Raw genomic sequence first — 20,859 nt, 5'->3', positions numbered from 1 at the left:
AAAGTGATGGCAAGAGCAAAGTATGGAGGAGAGAAGGAACTGCCCAAGTTCCAAAGCATACCACCTCATCTGTGAAACACGGTGGTGGGGGTGTTATGGTCCGGGCATGTATAGCTGCGGAAGATACTGGCTCACTTATCTTCATTGATGATACAACTGCTGATGGTAGTAGCATAATGAATTCTGAAGTGTAGAGACACATCCTAAGTTCAAACAAATGCCTCAAAACTCATTGGCCAGTGGTTCATTCTACAGCAAGACAATGATCCCAAACGTACTGCTAAAGCAACAAAAGAGTTTTTCAAAGCTAAAAAATAGTAAATTCTTGAGTGGCCAAGTCAATCACCTGATCTGAACCCAATTCAGCATGCCGTTTATATGTTGAAGAGAAAACTGAAGGGGACTAGTCCTCAAAACAAGCATAAGCTAAAGATGGCTGTAATACAGGCCTGGCAAAGCATCATCAGAGAAGACACCCAGCAACTGGTGATGTCCATGAATCACAGACTTCAAGCAAAAGATGTGTAACAAAATACTAAACATGACTCCTTTCATTTACATGACATTGCTGTGTTCCAAACATTATGGCGTCCTAAAATGGGGGGACTATGTATAAACACTGCTGTAATTTCTACATGGTGAAACCAAAATGTATAAAAATGGCCTTTATTGAAATCTGACAATGTGCACTTTATCCACGTGTGATTTAAAAAAAAATTATAAATCTCAAATTGTGGAATACGGAGGCAAATAAATAAATGATGGGTCTTTGTCCCAAACATTATGGAGGGGACTGTATTAGAATGATCCTTTGGACGGCAGGATAGAAGAATGAGAGGGGATCTTACAGAAATCTGTAAAATTCAAACGCGACCCAACAAAATAGTGTAGAAACAAAGATCACAGCACTGTATGCCATTTAGAACTGAGTTCAGAAGAAATATTTTAACCCAGAGGATGGTGACTTGTGGAATTCTCTCCCACAGAAGGAAGTTGAGGACAAGCGGTAGACGTAATAATCAAGGCACATTAGCTGAAGGTGGGAACAGGCATTGAAGTGGATATAAGGAAAAGGAACTACAGATGCTTGTTTGTACTAAATATTGGCTCACAATGCTGGAGTAACTCAGCGCATTAGGCAGCATCTCTGGAGAAAATGGATAGGTAACATTTCGGATCTGAATCTTTCTTTAGACATTGAAGTGCCAGCCAGTATAATGTTGAATATTGGAACAGCGTCACTGCTGACCTGTTAAGCATGGTTTGGGAACTAACCATATCTTATGAAAGTAATGCCAGCCCACCAGGCCTGAGTGACTGAGTTGCCAGCCCACCAGGCCTGAGTGACTGAGCTGCCAGCCCAAAAATCCATGAGAAAAGGGAGAAAAACAGGAAGGAGGAGAGAGGGTGGGAGGGTGGGAGGGAAGGGGTGAGGGAGGGGGGGAGGGAGGATGGGAGGTAGGGCGGGCAGGAGGGCGGGCAGGAGGGAGGGCGAGAGAATGGGTTGAAAGTCATAAATAATGTGAATCAGATGCATGTGCAGAGAGCATGAAGTAGTGATGTTGGCAGCAGGGCATGCTGCGTCCCAACTGTTAATAAACACATTGTAATGTCTGTCCAAGATATGCATTAGGCCATGCTGCCCATATAAGTAGTCCAATTTAAAATCCTGTGCATGTTTAAAATCCTGTGAACTTTGAGTAGTTCATTTTTGGGGGGAAATAGAATTTTGAGTCTGAATGGGATAGAACAGCAGAACAATTTGAGGATACACATTCTCAAGTGTTAAAACGGATTGGAAAACACAGGCAAAGTACAGGAGTTTTAGAGGCAAAGGTAATTTGTTGACAAAAACAAAAACATGCTGGAAACACTTTGCTGGTCAGACTGCATTTGTGGGAAGAGAAACTGTCCACTTCTCAGGTTGGAGACCCTTCATCAGAACTGAAAAGGAGACACAAGCTTGGGTGGGGGTATCTCTGAAAGTGTAAAACCAGGGTGACTACGAGGATAAGCCGTAAACAGTTCTTGGGCAAAGAGTGAATGGAAGCAGGGAAAGGGCAAGAATATAAAATAAGTTGGACAAAAGATTGTGGGAGCTGTGAAATATAGAGCAAGAGGACAAGCCTGGCAGGTCAGTCTGGGTATGTCCCCCACTCCCAGAGAGAGGAAAATAAAACAACCAGAGGTAATCTTACAGATGGATGAATAATATTGACAGAGAACCAAGTTACCTGAACTGTAGAAGTCAATGTTAATTACAGAAGGCTGCAATGTGCCGAAAAGGAAAAGTAGATGCTGGTCCTCAAACTTGCATTGGACCTTGCTGTCAGTACAGGATGCCACAAATCCAGACGTCAGACTGGGTAGAATTGAAGTGGGAGGCCAGGGAAAACACGAGGTCACCCCTGTGGACTGAACACAATGTTTATGTAAAGCGATCACCCAATCTGAATTTGATTTCTCCCATATACAATTAATATACAATTAATTGTGTTGACTTAATTGTAATCACTTAATTGTATATTATTTTATGTACAGTCTGCTTCGATATTAAAGATGCACTAATTGTTTGAAGTTCTACCCAATGCTTTATATGATTGAAAGTAAGTTCATTGTCCTCTCGGTGACTGCCATTTTGGACTGAACTTTCTATTGAGAATATGTGGGAAATGTAATCCCGAACTCTGGTTGGCTTTTTAGTGCTTAGTTCATCATGTTATTTGTCTGAATAAAATATAATCTTGCTTTGCTTTTAACATATCATTGATGTCAATCTGCTGATATAATGTTTTAAAACATTTTCAGAGGAACAACTTCAAGCTACCACTGTGATAAACATTTATCTTGAGACATTTCATCATGTATTGAAATGGTATTTTGTCTCGGTCCTTATCCAACTGGAAGGAAACCAACTAAAGCTTTTAAGAATTAAAATCAGAATTGTTAGGCAAACTGAAAGAATTTAACAATATATACGATCCTTATCAATGCTGCAAATTCCGTGAATAAATGTGGGTACTTTGTAATGAGATTTTCTTTTGTCAGTTCCTTTAATGATTTAAAAAAAAATAATTATAATACTTGGTGCTGGAATAACAATTGGCTCATTTCATCACACAAAGTATGTATTAAATTTGACAACCTTTGACTGCCTCTTAGCAGGGTAAAAAGTGCCACTTTGAACAAATGTTTTGTATTACTAGAAAGTATAATGAAGATAATGTGCCAACAGCAAGGGTCTAACATAATTGGTTATCTCTTCTTTGAGCACAAAAGGCCCCAGAAAGATTGTCATTGTGTGTAAGAGGAATGCTGTTCATTTGCTGGTGTTTTTGCCCAAATATATATTTTACATTGTTTTAGTGAGTTACTGATTTTTCACTCATTGCCTAGCAACCTAATTTGGCAAGTGATGGGGTCTTGTGTTGAAACTTACAGAAGAAACAAACAGAACTCCCTCTACACTTTACTGCAAAGAAAACATAGAGGAGCAATTGTATCTGAAGCTTTACCAAGGGCATTCTGATTACACATTTGGATTGATGCAGAATGTTGAGATTAATTCCAGGACTTTTTTGTTCCTAATATAAACCTGGAACGCTGCCACTAACAACTGTTGAGATCTTGTTCCAGGTTTTATCAGACAGAGCGCCGCAAACCTAACCTCATTTTCTTTATATAGATAATAAACAGTAATGCGGACTAGGCGATCCTATTCCTAGATGCTGCTCTCTGTTGAATAGAACTCCGTCCCAGAGCATGCAATGTGATACCCTATGCATGTTTGACTGTCTTGGGATGTTCCATTGGAGAACTATTCTATCCAACACTAATATTGCTTGTGGTGGGTTGTAATTTTTACGCCTAGGTGCATTTTTCAGCTATCTCCAGGCATTGTATCAGTAAAGAAACAAGGACGTACAGACATCGGTTAATACACTAAAAGACACAAATGTCGGAGTCTCAGCAAATCAGGCAGCATTTCTGGAGAGCATGGATAGGTGACATTTTGGGAGCAGACCCTCCAGACTGTTTGTTGGGGGGCAGGGAGGGGGGGGGGGGGGGGGCAGAAAGCTGAAATATGGGAGAGGCAATCTTTTCCTTTTTCTCCACGTTTTGTCCCGCCTCTGGCTTTATCCAGCTTTCTTCTCCCCTCCCCTCCTCCGCCCCACAGTCTGAAGAAAGGTCTCAACCTGAAAGGTCACCTATCCATGTTCTCCATAGATGTTGTCTGATCTGACCCATTGCCTAAATGAAAATTGTCAACAGGTCAGTCTGGATCTTGAGAAAGAGAACAAAAGATGATGTCAACATAATCAAAAACTTTTCCCCCCACCCGGTCATTCTTCCTCCTCTTTGCTCCTGAACGGCAAAAGGTACGGATGCTTGAAAGCGCACACCATGCTTGGGATTAGCTATTAGGCATTTGAAAGGTCCTTCCGTAAACTGGGGAATCGTCCTATTCAACTCTACCCTGTTTTGGACATTAGATTTTGTCTATGGAACTGATGCACTCCAATGCTGAGAACTATATTTTGCATCATCTGTATCCTTTATCTTGCATTTAGAGTCATAGCGTGATACAGTGTGGAAACAGTCCCTTCAGCCCAAGCTGCCAACATGTCTCAGCTACACTGGTCCCACCTGCTTGCGCTTAGTCTATATTCCTCCAAGCCTGTCCCATCCATGTACCTGCCTAACTGTTTCTTAAACGTTGGAATAGTCCCAGGTTCAACTACCTCCTCTGGCAGCTTGTTCCATACACCCACCACCCTTTGTGTGGAAAAAGTTACCGCTCAGATTCCTATTAACGCTTTTCCCCCTCACTTTAAACCTGTTCCTCTCATGATTTTGTATACGTCTATAAGATCACCCTCCTTCTCCTGTGCCCCAGGGAATTGTCCCAGCCTACTCGACCTCTCCCTGTAACTCAGACCCTCCAGTCCTGGCAACATCCTCGTAAATCTTCTCTGTACCCTTTCCAGTTTTACAACATTTTAACCTATAACATGGTGCCCAGACTGACCACAATACTCTAAATAGTCTCACCAACATCTTAAACAACACTAACATTACCTACCAACATCTATACTCAAGCTTGACTTGATTGTATTTATGTATAGTACTCTTTACGCTAATAGATACTCTTTACTCTAATAGAGCAAAGGGTGTTCTGTATCCTCTATAGTATTTGCAGCTGACTTGATTATAGTATTATATTATCTGATTGGATAGCATGCAAACCAAACATCATGGTCTGGGATCTGGGAAAAGAAAAAACAAAGATTCCACTAATGACCAGCCATAGCTTGGACTAGAGTGTTCCCATTGCCATAATCTTTGATTTGGAGGAAATAAGTGAAGTCGAAGGGGAGTTAGAGGTTAGGATTTATCGACCCTGGCAGGGTTATTTATAATAATATAAATCGCTTGAGGTTTCCTTGCCATTATTCGGCTGTGAAGCAATTGATCAATAATAGGGTCTAAGTTTTAATTAGATTCTTAGTTATTGATGCAAAGGTAAAACTAGCTTGCCACCTTGAACAGAGATGTTGGAATATTGGATCTAACAACTACACAATAAAATCAGAAGGCCATGTCAAGCATCTCATGCTATTTGTCTGTTATTCATTTGTAACAGTGATCAAATTAATTATTTCATTTCTGAACTATGAATGTGGAGCAACACAAAGTGACCCATTTACTCTGAATTTAGAATAGTGCACATGCGGCAGATTGATCTCATGATATGCAGCATTGATTATTCACGTTTTCTTGACCTTTGTCACAGATAATAAAACTAGTACACTGCTTCTGCCCGGTGAATAAGATGGGTATTGATTTATTATTGTCATGTGTAATTAAATATAGTAAAAAACTTTATTTTACACGCTATCCAGGCAGATCATACCATACAAGAGTGCAGTCATAACGTAAATGGGTATAACAAGTTGTGCCAGAAAAAAAAGTGTCAAATATAGTTTCTCAGTTGCAGAAAAAGTGCAGATAAAAACAATGTGCAAGGGCTGCTGTGAGATAGATTGGAAGATCAGGAATACATCCTTCACATTTGAGATGTTCATTTAAGACTCCAATATCAATAGGAAAGATGATGTTCTTGAATTTGGTGGTACATGTTTTCAGGCTTTTGCAACTTTTGCCCAATGGGAGAGGGAAGAAGGAGGAATGACTGAGGTGTGATTGACAATAGAAAATAGGTGCAGGAGTAGGCCATTTGACCCTTCGAGCCAGCACCACCATTCAATGTGATCATGGCTGATCATCCAGAATCAGTACCCCGTTCCTGACTTCTCCCCATATCCCTTGACTCAGCTATCTTGAAAGCATTCAGAGAGCCAGCCTCCACTGTCCTCTGAGGCAGAGAATTCCACAGACTCATAACTCTCTGTGTGAAAAAGTTTTTCCTCATCTCCGTTCTAAATGGCTTACCCCTTATTCTTAAACAGTGGCCCCTGGTTCTGGACTCCCCCAACATCGGAAACATGTTTCCTGTCTCTAGCATGTCCAAACCCTTAATAATCTTATGTTTCAATAAGATACCCTCTCATCCTTCTAAATTCCAGAGGGTACATGCCCAGCCGCTCCATTCTATCAATGCATGACAGTCCCGCCATCCCGAGAATTAACCTGGTGAACTTACGCTGCACCCTCAATAGCAAGAATGTCCTTCCTCAAATTGGGAGACCAAAACTGCACACAATACTCCAGGTGTGGTCGCACTAGGGCCCTGTACAATTGCAGTAGGACCTCTTTGCTCCTATACACAACTCCTCTTGTTATGAAGGCCAACATGCCATTCACTTTCTTCGCTGCCTGCTGTACCTGCATGCTTACTTTCATTGATTGATGAACAAGGACCCCCAGATCCCGTTGTTCTTCCCCTTTTCCCAACTTGACTCCATTTAGATAATAATCTGCCATCCTGTTTTTGCCACCCAAGTGGATAACCTCACACTTATCCGCATTAAACTGCGTGTGCCATGCATCTGCCCACTCACCCAACCTGTCCAAGTCACCCTGCATCCTCATAGCATCCTCCTCACAGTTCACACTGCCACCCATTTGTCTCATCTGCAAATTTGCTAATGTTACTTTGAATCCATTCATCAAAATCATTGATGTATACTGTAAATAGCTGCGGTCCCAGCACCGAGCCTTGCGGTACCCACTAGTTACTGCCTGCCATTCTGAAAGGGACCCGTTAATCCCTGCTCTTTGATAATGTTGGCTGCTTACTGAAGGCAGCTTGAAGTATACATGGAATCATTGCGGCGTGAGGGTGGTCTGCGTAATGTACTGGATGGAGGACATCGACAACTCACTGGAACTTCTTGCCGTCTTGAGCAGAGCAGGTACATTCAGACACCTCCTCCTATTTATCCTTGGACCATGATCCCACAGACGAGCACCAGGCCTTAATCTTAGACACCATTTCTGATTTCATCACTTCTGGCTGTCTGCCTTCCACAGCCTCCAACCTTATCATTTCCCAGCCCCGCACAGCCCGGTTTTACTTTCTCCCCAAAATCCATAAACACAACTGCCCTGACAAACCCACTGTTTCTGCCTGCTCCTGTCCCACGGAAATTATTTCCATGTACCTCGACTTGATCCTATCCCCCCCTCCCCCTCCCACCAGTCCAATCTCTCTCTACCTATCTCCAAGATACCTCACATGCCCTTCATCTCTTTAATGACTTCCGCTCCCCGAGTCCCCACTCCCTCACCTTTCCTATGGGCGCCCGGTCACTCTACATACCCCACCAGGAAGGCCTTAAAGACCTCCGTTTCTTCCTCGGCCGCAGAACCATCCAATTTCCTTCTACTAACATTCCTAGCGGAACTGGTCCTCGCCCTCAACAACTTCTCCTTTGACTCCTCCCACTTCCTCCAAGTCCAAGGTGTAGCTATGGGCACCCGCATGGGCCCCAGCTTTGCCTGCATCTTTGTGTTGAACAATCCCTGTTCCAGGCGTACACTGGCCCTATCCCCGAACTCTATCTCCGTTATATTGATGCTACCTCCTGCACCCATGCAGAACTCATGGACTTCATCAACTTCACCACCAATTTTCATCCTGCACTCAAATGTACTTGGACCATCTCTGACACCTCCCCTTTCTTGATCTCAGTTTCCACCACAGGTAATAGACTATTGACTGACTGACGTCTATTACAAACCCACTGGCTCCCACAACTATCTTGACTACACTTCTTCCTACACTGCATCCTGCAAAGACTCTATCCCCTACTCCCAATTCCTCCATCTACGCTGCATCTGCACCCAAGATGAGGTGTTCCATATAGGACATCCGAGATGTCCGCATTCTTTAGGGAATGGGGGTTCCCCTCTCCTATCATAGATGAGGCCCTCACTCGTGTCTCGTCGCTACCCCGCAGCTCCGCCCTTACTCCCCTCCCCCAGTCACAACAGAGACTAGTCCTCCTAGTACTTACCTTCCACCCCATTAGCCGTCCTATACAACACATAATCCTCCAAAATTTCCGCCCCCTCCAACGGGATCCTACATTTTCCCATCTCCACCCCTTTCCGCCTTCCGCAGAGGCCGTTCCCTCTGCAACTCCCTGGTTAACTCATCCTTCCCACCCAAACCACCCCCTCCCCAGGTACCTTCGCTTGCAACCACAGAAGATGCAACACCTGTCCCTATACCTCCTCCCTCGGTTCTGTCCAGGGACCCTGACAGTCCTTTCAGGATAGGCAAAGGTTCACTTGCACCTCCTCCAACCTCATCTACTGTATCCGTTGTTCAAGTTGTAGACTCTTATACATCAGCGAGACCAAACGCAGACTGGGCGATCGTTTCACGGAATACCTTCGCTCAGCCCGCCTGAACCTACCTGATCTCCCGGTTGCCGGACACTTTAATTCTCCTTCCCATTCCTACGCAGATCTTTCTGTCCTTGGGTCTCCTCCATTGTCAGAGTGAGGCAAAATACAAACTGGAGGAACAGCATCTCATATTTTGCTTTGGCAGCTTACAGCCCAGTGGTATGAATATTGGTTTCTTTCACTTCAGGTAGCCCCGCCATTCCCTCTCTCACTATCCCTCCCCCACCCAAGTTGCACCTGCTTCTCGTTTTCACCCTACAAACAGCTAACAATGACCTGTTTCCTTTATCCTCGGTACTTTTTTGCATATCTTTTATCCATTGTTCTTTATCTCTCCACATCATCATCTATATCTCGTTTCCCTTATCCCTAACCCGTTTGATGAAGGGTCTCGACCCGAAATGTCACCCATTCCTTCTCTCTGGAGATGCTGCCTGGCCCACTGAGTTACTTCAGTTTTTTGTGTGCGGTTTAAACAGCGTCTGTAGTTCCTTCCTACACAAGTACATTATCTAGTGGGATGTAATCAAGTTCAAGTGTTCAAGTGAGTTTATTGTCATGTGTCCCTGTATAGGACAATGAAATTCTTGCTTTGCTTAAGCACACAGAAAATAGTAGGCATTTACTACAAAACAGATAAATGTGTCCATATACCATGATATAAATATATACACACATGAATAAATAAACTGATAGTGCAAATAACAGAAAGTGGTTGGTAATAATCAGAGTTTTGTCCGAGCCAGGTTTAATAGCCTGATGGCTGAGGGGAAGTAACTATTCCTGAACCTGGTTGTTGCAGTCTTCAGGCTCCTGTACCTTCTACCTGAAGGTAGCAGGGAGATGAGTGTGTGGCCAGGATGGTGTGGGTCTTTGATGATACTGCCAGCCTTTTTGAGGCAGCGACTGCGATAAATCCCCTCGATGGAAGGAAGGTCAGAGCCGATGATGGACTGGGCAGTGTTTACTACTTTTTGTAGTCTTTTCCTTTCCAGGGCGCTCAAATTGCCGAACCAAGCCACGATGCAACCGGTCAGCATGCTCTCGACTGTGCACCTGTAGAAGTTAGAGAGAGTCTTCCTTGACAATCCGACTCTCCGTAATCTTCTCAGGAAGTAGAGGCGCTGATGTGCTTTTTTGATGATTGCATTAGTGTTCTCGGACCAGGAAAGATCTTCAGAGATGTGCACGCCCAGGAATTTGAAGCTCTTGACCCTTTCAACCATCGACCCGTTGATATAAATGGGGCTGTGGGTCCCCCTCCTACTCCTTCCAAAGTCCACAATCAGTTCCTTGGTTTTGCTGGTGTTGAGGGCCAGGTTATTGCGCTGGCACCATATGGACAGTTGCTCGATCTCTCTTCTGTACTCTGACTCATCCCCATCAGTGATACGCCCCACAATAGTGGTGTCGTCAGCGAACTTGATGATGGAGTTCGCACTGTGGTTCGCTACGCAGTCATGGGTATAGAGTGAGTACAGCAGGGGGCTGAGCACGCAGCCTTGAGGTGCACCCGTGCTGATTGTTATTGAGGCTGACACATTTCCACCAATACGAACAGACTGTGGTCTGTGGACGAGGAAGTCAAGGATCCAGTTGCAGAGGGATGCGCAGAGACCCAGTTCTGCGAGTTTGGTAACCAGTTTGGAGGGGATGATTGTGTTAAATCTGTGGTGTATCTGTAGAAATTGAAGAGTCATTGGGGATATGATGAGTTTTTTTGGTTATTTGGGGGAAATTGAGATGTTGGTGCGCTTTCTTGCTCATAACATCAATGTGGTTGGACCGGGACAAATTATTGGTGATATGTACACTTGGGAACTTAAAGCTCTTGACCATCTCCACTACAGCACCATTGATGCACACTGGAGCAAGTGCTCCATCCTGCTTCCTGATGTTGATAACAACTTATTTGCTTGCTGGCGTTGAGGAGAGATTGTTGTCCTGACAACATGATACTAAGTGTTTTATTTCCTTCCTGTACTCTGTCTCTTTATATTGCAAAAATCCAACCCACTGCAGTGGTGTCAGCCACAAACTTGTAAATGGAGTTCTGCAGAATTTAGCCACATTGTCATAAAGGTGTGGGGAGTATAGCTAGAAAATAGAAGCTTAAATAACGGTTTTAAAATCTGCATATTGAAACATTATGTTTTGCACCATTTGGCAATCGACTAATCCTGGTTCTATTCCCCTCTTTATTTTTCCATATTCATATTTGTTCTTTAAATTTGATGGAATCTCCTCCTATAATTACTATTATAACGTTTTACGATGTTTAATGTCTTTCTTTCTCATTGCTTTCAAACTTAAAGATTGTGTTCTATATTTTGGCTCAAGTCGATTTCCATCTATTCTCCTTTTCATTGTGTGTCTACTTACATCTGGCTGGTCTGGTCACTGTACAATTCCAAGTTACTCCAACAGGAAATTGTTCAATTTTGGGGAATACTTGTGACTAATAAATTTAAATTGGATCACACAGATCACATTTTCAACTCAATGCAAAGTTAAATTCAGAAAAAGAAATACCAGGATAGTAGTCTTCTATATTCAAGAAAATAGTTGAATTTGGCACATGGCAGAAAATTACTGGAAGCTGAATTATTGCAAACAATGTTGTGAAAGTGTTTATGCAAGTGTTAAGCTTGATTTAGCCAATTATTTCAGTTTCTTCGATTTTAGTTAAAGAAATAAATGTTCCCATCGAGGGAACATTGTATTTTTTCAGATGTGAAATGATCCTCTTAAAGATGAGATAATTTGTCTATCACAGCTGCCACCGACTAACCGCCATGGGAAAGAGCAAGGATAAGCTTCCTTTTTGGGTTCTGGTGCGTTAATCTCTGCTCAAATATAAGTATCAAGCCAGAGGCTCGAATTCTAGTCATGAGAGTTCTCTTCTGATTTGGAAAGCTAAGTGATGTGCCTCCAGCTGCCTTAAAGTGATTAACACAGACTGTTTACAAGCAAAATGGAGACATCTCATTTTCCTACTAATTCTTACATGGGTATGCATTTCACAGACACACACTCTTGACTAATAATCGGTTCCAAAGAAACAAGCTGGAAATTTTTTGGCAATATTTTACTGACTATTAAACAGTGTGGTGTATCATCCCAACTTTATTTTAAAATATAAAAACTGAAAATGCTAGAAATACTCACCATTCATGGGATGAGAAACTGTCCTGATGAAGATTCTTCAACCTGAAATCTTAACTCTGTTTCTCTTCCCCCTAATGCGGACTCAGCCACTGAGTACTTTCAGCATCTTTTGCTTGTCTTATAAATTTCCAGCAGCTGCTTTTTTAATTTTTTTAATTTTTTCACTGTTTTTCAAAATCCCATGAAGATTTTCTAATTCAGGCTACCAGACAACATTGTTGAATTTATCTGCATAATACTGTCAGTTGGTGTTTAGACCTATTATGAGATCCCATTACTGCTGGGACTTAACTTTGCGGGTGGAACCTCGGGAGTCAGCTCTCATAAAGAAACATACATTCTACACAAAGCTGTATTCTTCCAGCTAATGGTGAGTATTACAGCCCTAGGAATAGATGCTGTGAAGATGAGGAAAGGGAGGATAAATGCCTCTAAAGGTTCTGAAGGATTTGGACACACTGTGGGGAAATATTAGCAGCAGGAAGGTACACCTCTGAACAAAGTGACCAAGGAGATATTTTTGGTGCTCCTGGCAGCTCTCTGAGAAGCTTAATAAAGCATGAATGGAGATTTGGAATACTTGCACTTTCATCTGCAATTCTAGTTTATTATCATGCCCATTCTGTCACATTCTGTGAGTTGAAGAAAAAGTACATGGAGTTTTCAGTCCTTGAGCAACAATAAACTTTGAAATGTGGCAGAGATCATTGGCAGCAGTCTGGAATGGTCGTGAGGCTTGGAAGGTGAGAGCCAGCATCGGCCTGACCCGACATTGCAGGAGTTCATGTGTACATGACAGCTGTTTTAGTGAGGGTTGGATGCTGCATGTGTTCAGGTAATGAATCGTATGATGAGCTTTTCCGTAGTTCCTCTCATAAGGACTCCATGGATGACTGACATCTACAATGTCTCTGGCCTTTCAGAAAGCCAATGGTATGTTTAAGACAGATCTCATTTTGGAAATCAGTTATCAGTGTAAGAAAGTTGTTGTAGGCAATCAGTGAAGCACTGGAGCAACCTGGCAAAAAATGCATTTTGCATTTGCCTCTTATTTTGTGTAATTTTTGGGGAAATAGATTAAAGTTGGTTATTCTGTCAGTAAACAATATCTCTTGTTTTTCCAGACAAGAGTAGTTAATAATCACGCTGGAGATGGATATTACACTCTCCACTGCTGCAGACATCATTTGATGTGAAGTTTTTCTTTTTACTGGAATGATTTTCTAGTGCTAATGAGAACCCTATCCAAATTAGGAATCTAGTCTGCTGCCAGATACACTAAAAGCCTATAATCGGTCTTGGTCGAGATTTGCTGGTGTGAGACTGGTAAATCGCTTGGACTCCTACATCGGCATAGCCTTGGCATTAGTTATGCTGAACCCTTGCGATCTGTCTGCCAAGGCTTGTTGGAGCTCCTGATTACAAGTCATTTTAACACCCCTTCACATTCCCATACCAACGTTTCTGTCCATCCTCCTCCATTGCCAGAGTAGTGGAACAGCACCTTATATTTCACGCTACTGACATTGAATTCTCCAATTTAAAGTAATAACCTCCTACCCTTCCCCATACTGATGTGCACCCATTTCTCCCACCACCCTAGTCAGCCTGATTCTTTCCCCTCCTCTGTAGGCTCATTGTTCATCCTTGAGGCATCCATTTCTCTTTTATCTCCACTTTTCCCTCCCCTGTCCCCTTCTCCCCATATCGTCCCTCCAGCTTTACATTTCACTTCTCCTCTTCCTTGCTTATCTGAAACCCTATTGTCTCCTTTGTGCCTCCAACCTTTGTTGCTCACCACCCATTGCCTATCACCCCCGCTCTCCTGTATCCACCTATCACTTGCCAGTCTTTGCCCAGTCCCACACTCTTTTCCCGATTTCTCCTACCAGTCCATCAGTCTGAAGAGGTTCCCAACCTAAAATGTCGTCTGTCCATTTCCTTCCACCAATGCTGCCTGACCTGACGAGTTCCTCCAACTGTTTTTTTTGCTCAAGATTCGAGCACCTGCATTTTCTTATGTCATCAGATCTTCTGGCCTGTTGGAAATAACTCCTATTAATGCTCCCAACTACTACTAATCCTTTGTTTCAGATGTTACAAAGCACTATAATATGTTTTCAAGTGAACCCAGTAAGTTAATAAAGAGTGCAGTTATTGGAAACACACAGAGCTAAGGGGAGAGCAGGAATGGTGGGGTGGGGGGAGTGAGCTGCTTGGCGAGCGGAAACTGGGTGAGGGGGGGGGGGGGGCACAGAGCTGAGGGGAGAGTGGGAACAGCAGAGAAGGGGTAATCTAACAATTTAGCTTTGAAGCTCAGCACTACTACAATTATCACCTAGACTTCAGCTACCTAATTGCACCAATCACAAAAATACTGTGTTTACTAGAAGAGGTTAAGAATTCCTTTGCAACTAATTCATTTCCTGATCTCCAAAGGTCTTTTCACATTCTATTATGAGTGATTTAGCAGTATGATGGGATATTCTCCACTTGTTTAGCTGAATCGACGTCAGGCACCCTCAGGAAGGGAGATGCTCGCCATGAGAGTGCAGCCCATTTCATTGGAATTGCACGTTGTTTTAATTGTTCACTTTCTCCACCAGCAATGCACATGGTGCTGGTAAATACAGTGCCCTCCATAATGTTTGGGACAAAGACCCATCATTTATTTATTTGCCTCTGTACTCCACTGCTAAATATCTTACCGAATGTTAGTAAGAATAAATAGTAACATTATCTTGAAATCAATAATGTTCTCTAAATGAATAATTAAATCTACCTATGGATCGATTAGTGTGGTGACAGCAAGACGACCGATGTAATACCAATTAAAAATAGAAGAGTTGTTAGAGTAGCAAGAGTGGTACTTGACAGGTTCACATTGAGTAAGATTAAGGCAAGTAAGCAAAATGGAGAGATGATTTACAGATCAAGCAAAGGTGGTAATGACCACACAGGTCAAAGGCGCTTTGGTGAGTTTTTGGATAAGAACCATTTCATGACACAATTATGACAATAACAGAGACAGTGCTGCGATAATAACAGCGGGGACGCATGTCGGGGCCTGATCAACCCCGGCTGGGTCGCCTGGGCGAGGGTGTCTGATGTTGTGAGACCCTAAACACCCGATGACCCCAGGTCACATCACTGAGGATGCGTCCCAGCGCATCTAGAAGATGTATGTTTTTCACACTGAAGTCTGGCTCAGCCAATGGCACCAAGGAATAGACTGGGTGACAACCAAGAATAGTTTGGTGACTATTGGAGAGACAGTTGACGGCACGGAAAGACGGCACCCGGGACAGGCTGGGTTAGCTCCCCAGTCTGTGTCTTTCATGAGAAAGACACCCTATAAAGCTACGGAAAGGCCTAATGAACCACCGTGGCCTAAAAATCCATCAGGCAAGAATGAAATGCCCGTAGAAGGAGAAAGAGGTGCAGCGCACAGGCCTTGAACCTGGTGAGACGCAGGAGGAGCCCGGCCAGTACTCACCCCTCCACAGAGCCCAGTCCCTCCACGCACTAGAGTCTCCCAACCCCTGCAGAGTAGTTATTAAGATGGCTGATCCGTGGGCGGTTGCTGCTAGGACGCAAGTCGGGGCCTGATCAACCCCGGCTGGGTCGCCTGGGCGAGGGTGTCTGATGTTGTGAGAACCGAAACACCCGATGACCCCAGGTCACATCAATGAGGATGCGTCCCAGCACATCTAGAAGATGTATATTTTTCACAGTATTGCAGGGTCAGAAATTCATGTGGAGTCTGGGAATCTGCACAGGATAAAAGTACGATTGCACTTGGTAGTCTGTTGGTTCTTTTAGGAACATAACTATCATGACAGTGGACCTAATACCAGGGCTTTAATTTTTATAACAGCTAGGTTGGACTAAATTACTAAAGTTGTGCTCAAAAAATGAATAGCCATTGGGCTCAGTACACAAGTGATATAATTTGAAGCCTGTCAAATTCAGGTCCGAGAAGAGGATAGAAACATTTTTTGCAGTACTAAAGCAAATTCTTTAATCAGTTGTACATTTAATTTATTCAATTTGATCAACCATCAGTCTGAAGAAGGGTTTCGGCCCGAAACGTCGCCTATTTCCTTCGCTCCATAGTTGCTGCTGCACCCGCTGAGTTTCCCCAGCAATTTTGTGTACCTTCGATATTCCAGCATCTGCAGTTCCCTTTTGAATAATTTAATCAATTAGTGAGTACTCTTGGCTAAAATTTTAATTTTGTTTTTGTTTTTCACAGGATCCTCAGCAACAACAAATTAACAGAGTTGAAGAATAACTCGTTTGCAGGACAGAGGTATCTGGAACGATTGTAAGTAGTAATTAAAAAAAATATATACTGTTATGCATATGAATCGTCATTTGACAATGTTTCTGAAACCAAGGCCGCTTTTAAAATAAATATTCCAACTTCGGCTATTTCCTTTGATGTGTTTTCTTTACAGAGCTCCAAGATATCAGATACAATTTGAATAAAATTGCTTGGGGCTTAGAGTGAAATGAATTTGCATTTTAAATATTTGAGGGATTTTGACTAGATTAACTTTTTATATCTCTGGTGCACAACAAACTGCAACCGATAGCAACAGATCAAGTGGAATATAGCATTGTGGATTAGCATTGCAGCCATCCGGAATTAGTAGAGAAGAGTCAACTATAGTTTATTCCATGCATTTGACCTTGCTGGGTACAAATGCTTGGGTACCAATGTGTTGGGAATGTCAGTTGCTAATTTAAAACAAACAAAAGCAGGTGTGAAAAATCATTCAAGAAGGCTGCTTTGTTTTTTAGTAAAAAAGATTTAACAGCTGGTGAAAAATTCTGAACTATGTGAGCAAGGGCTTCCAGCTGTGACCTTATTTGTAGACAACAGCAGATGCCCTATGCCTTGAAATATGTCTCTTGATTGCCAACTTCTGACCCTCAACGGAAGCGCACACACACACACACACACACACACACACACACACACACACACACACACACACACACACACACACACACACACACACACACACACACACACACACACACACACATATGATCTGATTGAGTTTCACCTTGTGGTTCAATAGTGAGTGGGTGATAATATGATGAGAAAATTATGTGCAGTTTTTCTTAGATGTAATTATAGTTTCAAGAAACATTATATCAAAACTGATGAAAATGTACATTTTCAAAGTATTACTCAGATTAATTTTTACCCACAACTGCATTACCCAGATTAATGTTTTAATCTGTTTGTCATTCAGGCTATTAAACACTACAACCAAATAAGCTCAGAACTACAATAGACTATTATTGTTATTATTGCACTATTATTGTTTGTTTTTTGTGTGTATGTATGTATATAAATGTATTTTTGAGTTATATTGTTTGCAGTGTACTATGTTTACAAATTATGTTGTGCTGCAGCAAGTAAGACTTTCATTGTTCTATCTGGGACATATATGACAATAAAACACTCTTGACTTGTTAAAAACACAATTTCTTTTAAGTTTAGTTTAAGATATGTGTCTTTTCAATACTGCACACAAAAATGTGACAAATGGGGTCAAATTTCCTTCAAAAAAGTTAACAAGCACTTTATTGGGTTCATGACTAACATAGTATCAACAACAAATATAAGAAAAGATTGCACACATCGATTCCACTTCATTCACATGATCATTTAGTAGAATGCTGCATCCATCTGAGTGGACACCGCAACACGCGTTACACAAACGTCCGTTGCGGTGGACACTAAAAGATTTGGTGTCCCAGAAAACAAACGTTAAATTATTAGCGAGAACTAAGCATTTTCACAAATGTGATCTAAATGGTACATTACCTTATGGATTTGAGCTATCGATGGCCGATGATTCGTCAGATCGTTTGATTTGGGCTGATTATTTTTGTAAGTAAAATGTCTCCGTAACGGTCGTTGCGGAGCTTCCAGCAGTTGACACGAAGGAATGAAGTTAGCGACTTGGTTATTGACTAAAAAATTAATCTGGGTAATGCAGTTGTGATAATACTTTGAAAATGTACAAGAGGCAGTGTATTGCCAAATTGAAAATCGGCTCAGTTTCTTAGTTTTGAAAACCGATTTATGTCAAAAAATGTTTTTTAATTGATTTTAAAAAGTCGGAAAATATATCGTAAACGGTCGTTGTGTTCTTGACACCACGATGTTTTTGATATATTCAATTGGAAAATAAGAAAAAATAATTAACTCACCCATAGATCTCTACTACCGTAGGATACCTCGTGGGGTGTTTGAAAAGCATTAGAAGTTTAGAGCCTCCGTGGATTAATTTACGGATGTACCGCTAACGGCAGTTGTGACAATGGACACCAAGCGACCGTTACGGGATCTTTACTGTACTGTATTACCTCTTTTACTATATTTTTCTCCTAGTATAGATGAAGATATTTCCCTAGATCATTATCAAAACGTATATGTATGAGGGGCCGTATGAATATTTATGAATTAAATATTAATGAGTAAATATGGCAGTTTTTAATGTCACACTATTGGTGTCCAAAATGGTGGAAAAATTATGAACATTTGTCTGTTATGAAAAACGTTTTTGACTTTCGGTCTTGAAGTTATCTGAGTTATATCTGCTATTTATAAGGTTTCACATGATGGTTAGATTTTTGTTAAGAACAGTGTATTGGTGTAAAAAAGTGAATACTAATCTTGTTTGTCAAAAACCCTCCAGTATTGTAAAAAGACACATATGCAAGAAATGGTAAATTATAGGTCTTGTAGTTATGCTGTAAAAAATGATGGAGGTGGGAGTGGTTTCAAATCATTATAGATACATTATTTAAATTGTGCTTTAATACCCAATTTTAATTCAGATTAATTTTTACATACCATTAAAAGAGTGATTGAGAGGAAGGAAACCCTAGTCATATTTTTATGGTCAAAGTGAATGCTCGGTTTCTCAAGGACATTGACTCAATTCAGATTTTTTTTCTCTAAAAAAATAAGCCAGTCATAATTTCCAACTTGATTGATAAAATATTGCACAGTTACGCATCCAGTAAAGCACATAAAACTTTAATTGATGTAGTTTATTCTCGGTTCAACAAAAATAGATTGGCAGGCTAATTAAATGCTAGTTAGCAATTCTGCAGACCTATTAGCGATCCCTTAATGTGCCAGCTAAATGATCTGCAACAATTGCCATATCTGCAGTTCGCTGATCTGTCATATGCTGTCTTAATTCTATTTAGCTTGGAGATTTTGTTTCACTACAATGCCTTGTGAATTGATAGATGAAAAATATTTCATTTTTGTTGTCCTTTTGTAATTTCATGTTAAACATAAAAGATAATTTACCATGATGCAATCGTGGTAGAGTTGGTTTCAAGGCAAGAGAAGCCCTTGATTGTCTACTGTACTTTAGAAACGTAGAAACATAGAAAATAGGTGCAGGAGTAGGCCATTCGGCCCTTCGAGCCTGCACCGCCATTCAATGTGATCATGGCTGATCATCCAACTCAGTATCCCATACCTGCCTTCTCTCCATACCCCCTGATCCCTTTAGCCACAAGGGCCACATCTAACTCCCTCTTAAATATAGCCAATGAACTGGCCTCAACTACATTCTGTGGCAGAGAATTCCAGAGATTCATCACTCTCTGTGTAAAAAATGTTTTTCTGATCTCAGTCCTAAAAGATTTCCCCTTTATCCTTAAACTGTGACCCCTTGTTCTGGACTTCCCCAACATCGGGAACAATCTTCCTGCATCTAGCCTATCCAACCCCTTAAGAATTTTGTAAGTTTCCATAAGATCCCCCCTCAATCTTCTAAATTCTAGCGAGTACAAGCCGAGTCTATCCAGTCTTTCTTCATATGAAAGTCCTGACATCCCAGGAATCAGTCTGGTGAACCTTCTCTGTACTCCCTCTATGGCAAGAATGTCTTTCCTCAGATTAGGAGAACAAAACTGTATGCAATACTCCAGGTGTGGTCTCACCAAGACCCTGTACAACTGCAGTAGAACCTCCCTGCTCCTATACTCAACTTTAGTGGGTGAACTGCATTAACTTCGGGCATTTTGTTTGTTAGAGTCTCTATTAAAGATAAAGAAACCAAATCGGAGGTCTCAGAAATTGACCACCTTTAATGGGCAACACAGAGGCACAGCTGGTAGAGATGCTGCCTCACAGCACCAGAGACCTTCTTGAACTTGGGTAGATACCAAATGCTGGAGTAACAGCGGGACAGGGAACATCTCTGGACTGCCAGACCTTTGATGCTGTCAGGGTGGAATTGGCATGTTTTCCCTGTATATTACAATATACATTCATGATTTAGATGAAGGGATTAGATGTAACATCTAATCCCTTCATCAGTTGTCCTTCTGCAGTTGTACAGGGCCCTGGTGAGACCACATCTGGAGTATTGTGTGCAGTTTTGGTCTCCCAATTTGAGGAAGGACATTGAGGGAGTGCAGCGTAGGTTCACAAGGTTAATTCCCAGGATGGCGAGACTGTCATATGTTGAAAGAATGGAGTGACTGGACTTGTATTCACTGGAATTTAGAACGATGAGAGGGGATCTTATTAAAACATATAAGATTATTAAGGGATTGGACACATGAGAGGCAGGAAACAAGGTCCTGATGTTGGAGGAGTCCAGAACCAGGGGCCACAGTTTAAGAATATGGGGTAGGCCATTTAGGACTGAGACGAGGACAAACATTTTCACCCAGAGAGTTGTGAATCTGTGGAATTCTATGCCTCAGAAGGCAGTGGAAGCCAATTCTCTGGATGCTTTCAAGAGAGAGTTAGATAGAGTA

General features: G+C 41.8%; 1 protein-coding gene across 2 annotated transcripts in view; it reads left to right on the top strand.

Annotated features, from left to right (window-relative positions):
* Positions 1–20,859, top strand: part of adgra3 (adhesion G protein-coupled receptor A3) — a 142,210-nt gene that overhangs the window by 51,152 nt on the left and 70,199 nt on the right. For both annotated transcript variants that reach the window (XM_033026348.1, XM_033026340.1), the window contains one exon: positions 16,301–16,372. In XM_033026348.1, coding sequence (XP_032882239.1) covers positions 16,301–16,372 — 72 coding nt within the window. The remainder of the gene's footprint in view (positions 1–16,300; positions 16,373–20,859) is intronic.

This window comes from Amblyraja radiata, chromosome 1 (assembly GCF_010909765.2).
Source record: "Amblyraja radiata isolate CabotCenter1 chromosome 1, sAmbRad1.1.pri, whole genome shotgun sequence".
Lineage (NCBI taxonomy): Eukaryota > Metazoa > Chordata > Chondrichthyes > Rajiformes > Rajidae > Amblyraja > Amblyraja radiata.
The sequence above is the reverse complement of the archived record's forward strand: the minus strand, read 5'-3'. Positions and strand labels throughout refer to the sequence as shown.